This window comes from Andrographis paniculata, chloroplast, assembly GCF_009805555.1.
Source record: "Andrographis paniculata chloroplast, complete genome".
Lineage (NCBI taxonomy): Eukaryota > Viridiplantae > Streptophyta > Magnoliopsida > Lamiales > Acanthaceae > Andrographis > Andrographis paniculata.
In genome coordinates this window covers 12,501-17,500 of record NC_022451.2, presented here as the reverse complement: position 1 = coordinate 17,500, position 5,000 = coordinate 12,501, and the positions used below count along the sequence as shown (strand labels likewise).

Sequence of the window (5,000 nt, the reverse complement as noted above, 5' to 3'; positions counted from 1 at the left end):
TATAACTTTAGCAACTCTTTTTTACCCGGATCTGGCGCAGGAAAGGGATAGTGCCCAACTTCAAGTTGTCAATTATATCCTTTCTGGAAACGGTAAACCAATTCGAGGAATTTCTGATACAAATATTCAATTAGTTCGGACTTGTTTAGTATTGAATTGGACCGAAGACAAAAAAAGTTCTTCTAGTCAAGAAGCCCGTGCTTCCCTTGTTGAAATAAGGGCAAATGGTTTGATTCGACATTTCCTAAGAATCGACTTGGCAAAATTCACTATTTCATATATCGGAAAAAGGAATGATCCATCGGGCTCAGGGTTTCTCTCTGCTAATGGATCAGATTTCACCAATATCAATCCGTTTTCTTCTATTTATTCTTATTCCAAGGCAAGAATTCAACAACCCCTTAATCAAAATCAAAGAACTATTCATATGTTATTGAATAGAAATACGGGATTACAGTCGTTAATAATTTTGTCATCATCCAATTGTTTTCGAATGGGTCCATTCAATGATGTAAAATATCACAATGTGATACAAGAATCAATTCAAATTACAAAAGATCCTCGAATTCCAATTAAGAATTCGATGGGGCCTTTAGGAACAGCCTTTCTACTTACAAATCTTTATTCATTTTACCATTTAATAACTCATAATCAGATCTTGGTAAATAACTATTTGGAACTTGAGAATTTAAAACAGACTTTTCAAGTAATTAAGTATTTTCTAATGGATGAAAATGAGAAAATTTCGAACCCCGATTCACGCAGTAACATTATTTTCAATTTGAGTTGGGATTTTCTTCATCTCAATTATTGTCAAGAAACATCTACAATAATGAATCTTGGGCAGCTTATTTGTGAAAATATATGTATAGTCAAAAACGCATCACACCTAAAATCGGGTCAAATTATACTTGTTCAAGTTGACTCTGTAGTAATACGATCAGCTAAGCCTTATTTGGCCACTACAGGAGCAACTGTTCATGGTCATTATGGGGAACTAATGTACCAAGGAGATACTTTAATTACATTTATATATGAAAAATCGAGATCTGGTGATATAACCCAGGGGCTTCCAAAAGTGGAGCAGGTGTTAGAGGTGCGTTCGATTGATTCAATATCAATGAATCTAGAAAAGAGGGTTGAAGGTTGGAACGAGCGTATAACAAAAATTCTTGGAATGCCGTGGGCATTCTTGATTGGTGCTGAGCTAACTATCGTGCAAGGTCGTATCTCTTTGGTTAATAAGATCCAAAAGGTTTATCGATCTCAGGGGGTGCAGATTCATAATAGGCATATCGAAATTATTGTACGTCAAATAACATCAAAGGTCTTGGTTTCAGAAGATGGAATGTCTAATGTTTTTTCACCCGGAGAACTAATTGGATTGTTGCGGGCGGAACGAATGGGGCGCGCGTTGGAAGAAGCAGTTTGTTACCGAGCCCTCTTATTGGGAATAACAAGAACATCTCTCAATACTCAAAGTTTTCTATCTGAAGCGAGTTTTCAAGAAACGGCTCGAGTCTTAGCAAAAGCAGCTCTCCGGGGTCGAATCGATTGGTTGAAGGGCCTGAAAGAAAACGTTGTTTTGGGGGGTATGGTACCTGTTGGTACCGGATTGAAAAGATTAGTGCCCCCTTCAAAAGAATATACCAAGAGCCCTTTGGAAATAAAAAACAATCTATTCGAGGGGGAAATGAGAGATATTTTGTTTCATCACAGAAAATTATTGGATTCTTTTCTTTCAAAGAACTTCCATGATAGAGCGGAACAATCGTTTATAGGATTTAATGATTCTTAAAAGTGGATTCCTCTTTTTGACTATCTGGATTTGGTGCAGTCATTTGATTTGGTAATCAAAATAGTAAGCAATAGAAAAGACAAACGGCTTGGGCGTCTATCTACGGCCAATCTACGGTAGAAGAGAAGGTTCCGTCGGAACAATTATTTATTTCAGTTCAAGGCTCCTCGTCGCTTTTTTTTGAAATGAGGGGGGGTGTGGGGAGAAATGACAAGAAGATATTGGAACATTAACTTGGAAGAGATGCTGGAGGCAGGAGTTCATTTTGGCCATGGTACTAGGAAATGGAATCCTAAAATGGCACCTTATATCTCGGCAAAACGTAAAGGTATTCATATTACAAATCTTACTAGAACTGCTCGTTTTTTATCTGAAGCCTGCGATTTGGTTTTTGATGCAGCAAGTAGAGGAAAACAATTCTTGATTGTTGGTACCAAAAATAAGGCAGCTGATTCAGTAGCACGGGCTGCAATAAGGGCCCGGTGTCATTGTGTTAATAAAAAATGGCTCGGCGGGATGTTAACAAATTGGTCGACTACAGAAACGAGACTTCATAAGTTCAGGGACTTAAGAATGGAACAAAAAATGGGAAGACTCAACTATTTGCCGAAAAGAGATGCGGCTGTGGTGAAAAGACAATTATCTCGCTTGCAAACATATCTGGGCGGGATTAAATATATGGCGGGGTTACCCGATATTGTAATTATCGTTGATCAGCATGAAGAATATACGGCCCTGCGAGAGTGCCTCACTTTGGGAATTCCAACAATTTGTTTAATCGATACAAATTGTGATCCCGATCTTGCAGATATTTCGATTCCCGCGAATGATGACGCTATATCTTCAATCCGCTTAATTCTTAACAAATTAGTATTCGCAATTTGTGAGGGCCGTTCTAGCTATATAAGAAATCCTTAATTAATAATAAGATAAATAACTTTTACTTCGAAAATCGGATAGAATCGGTTATTTTTTATTTATTTTGAAAAATGTATCAAAATAACTGGAGATATTATGTGATTAGTTAGTATTGAAAATATTAGTTGATACTCAAAAGATCCGATTCAAGTAGACAAAGAGATGGTTGAATCAAAATAATTTTGTTTAAAGTTCCATTTTTTTCCAGAGGACAATATGAATGTGCTATCATGTTCCATCAATACACTATACGATATATCCGGTGTGGAAGTAGGCCAACATTTTTATTGGCAAATAGGGGGTTTCCAAGTCCATGGACAAGTACTTATTACTTCTTGGGTTGTAATTGCTATCTTATTAGGTTCAGCTACTATAGCTGTTCGGAACCCACAAATCATTCCGACTGGGAGTCAGAATTTTTTCGAATATGTTCTTGAATTCATTCGAGATGTGAGTAAAACTCAAATTGGAGAAGAATACGGCGCTTGGGTTCCTTTTATTGGAACTCTCTTTCTATTTATTTTTGTTTCCAATTGGTCAGGAGCTCTTTTACCTTGGAAAATCATAGACTTACCTCATGGAGAGTTAGCCGCACCCACGAATGATATAAATACTACTGTTGCTTTGGCTTTACTCACGTCAGTGGCGTATTTCTATGCGGGTCTTACCAAAAAGGGATTAAGTTATTTCGGGAAATATATTCAACCAACCCCAATCCTTTTACCCATTAACATTCTAGAAGATTTCACAAAGCCCTTGTCACTTAGTTTTCGACTTTTCGGGAATATCTTAGCGGATGAATTAGTAGTTGTTGTTCTTGTTTCTTTAGTACCTTCAGTGGTTCCTATCCCTGTTATGTTCCTTGGATTATTTACAAGTGGTATTCAAGCTCTTATTTTTGCAACTTTAGCTGCGGCTTATATAGGTGAATCCATGGAGGGTCACCATTGAAATAGTCTTTTTTCCCTTAGCGCAAAGCAGTAGTTCACGATGATTTCCTTAAGGAATATAAATATAGAAGACTTTCTATATGATAGAAAAAAATGGGAACAAAAAAATAAAAGATTACGATATTAGAGAGTTGTAAAAACAAAAAAGGAAAGAGATCCAAAAGATCTTTTTCCTAAACCTAATTTTTCTTTCGTCCGCTTAATATCCTACCTTTCCGTAACGAAGATTTACTTTTATATTAGTCAGTCAATCTTCTTATTCAAATCAGAATTTGAATAAGATATGATATAGATATAACGTTTGATTAAATAAAAAAAGAGGGGAAAGGAGAAAAGAATTTCTAAAAATCGGATTTCTAAAAAAATGGATTGATTCTCGAATCCGATTGAATCCAATGGTTTACGTTATGGAAGAAAGACATGTATATGTGATATTAGATATTGGCTGGTTCTCTATGAACTAAAGATATATTTTAGTTGCCCTACTGTTGTGTGCGAGTTTCAATAGAAGTCTTTCCGTATTCTTATGGCTGTGAATTGGATGAATAAAGAGATGAAATCAAGAAAAGATGTAAGACTGGAAATAACAGTTCGGAACCAAGAAATGGAAGAACGAAAGTTCTATGGATTCAAAAAAATTCTGTGTATAGAAACAGATATCGGAGTCCTGAATATATGATATTCTTACTTAAACTCGAAGTTCTTAGTTCCTTTGACAGGATGAATCCTATTGATGGAATAATTAAGTCATAATTCATTGGTTGAGTGTATCATTAACCATTTATTTTTGTTGGTATGAGGAACTTATCATGAATCCACTGATTTCTGCTGCTTCCGTTATTGCTGCTGGATTGGCCGTAGGGCTTGCTTCTATTGGACCTGGAGTTGGTCAAGGGACTGCTGCGGGTCAAGCCGTAGAGGGTATCGCAAGACAGCCCGAGGCAGAGGGGAAAATACGCGGTACTCTATTGCTTAGTCTAGCTTTTATGGAAGCTTTAACTATTTATGGGTTGGTTGTAGCATTAGCACTTTTATTTGCGAATCCTTTTGTTTAAATCAAAAAATATGTATTTTTCGGATTTTAGGGCCTTGGATTTCTTGTTTGCTTTTTCAAATTGGATCAAGATATCATTCCTACAATTCCTTATTCGTTTAGAAAATAACCTATGGGAGGGGCTGATTTGCAGATGAGTAATTAGAATACCCTCTTGCTTTCATCCTTCGCCTTCGTGGAAACTCTTTTTATGAGGTCTTAAGGGGTAGTTCCTATTTTCGAACTCGAATACTTTTTCTTTTTGACTTGACTTCAAAAAAAAACAAAGAATAAATAAAAA

At 36.3% G+C, this 5,000-nt stretch overlaps 4 protein-coding genes and 1 non-coding gene across 5 annotated transcripts in view; 4 read left to right on the top strand and 1 right to left on the bottom strand. All coding sequences in view use genetic code 11, as the record gives it.

Annotated features, from left to right (window-relative positions):
- The window catches only part of rpoC2 (RNA polymerase beta'' subunit), a 4,152-nt gene extending 2,354 nt beyond the window's left edge, over positions 1 to 1,798 (top strand). The window contains exon 1 of the mRNA in view: positions 1 to 1,798. This exon is cut by the window's left edge and continues 2,354 nt beyond it. Coding sequence (YP_008592478.1) covers positions 1 to 1,798 — 1,798 coding nt within the window.
- trnL (UAG) overlaps positions 1 to 5,000 on the bottom strand; it is a 99,922-nt gene that overhangs the window by 93,582 nt on the left and 1,340 nt on the right. The window contains exon 1 of the tRNA in view: positions 1 to 5,000. This exon is cut by the window's left edge and continues 93,582 nt beyond it; it is cut by the window's right edge and continues 1,340 nt beyond it. This is a non-coding gene — a tRNA (tRNA-Leu).
- On the top strand, positions 2,006 to 2,716 carry rps2 (ribosomal protein S2). Its single transcript has one exon. It carries the CDS (start codon positions 2,006 to 2,008, stop codon positions 2,714 to 2,716), a length of 711 nt encoding a protein of 236 aa, YP_008592477.1.
- On the top strand, positions 2,933 to 3,667 carry atpI (ATP synthase CF0 A subunit). The gene has a single exon. The coding sequence runs from the start codon at positions 2,933 to 2,935 to the stop codon at positions 3,665 to 3,667; it is 735 nt and encodes a 244-aa protein (YP_008592476.1).
- Positions 4,476 to 4,721, top strand: atpH (ATP synthase CF0 C subunit). Its single transcript has one exon. The coding sequence runs from the start codon at positions 4,476 to 4,478 to the stop codon at positions 4,719 to 4,721; it is 246 nt and encodes an 81-aa protein (YP_008592475.1).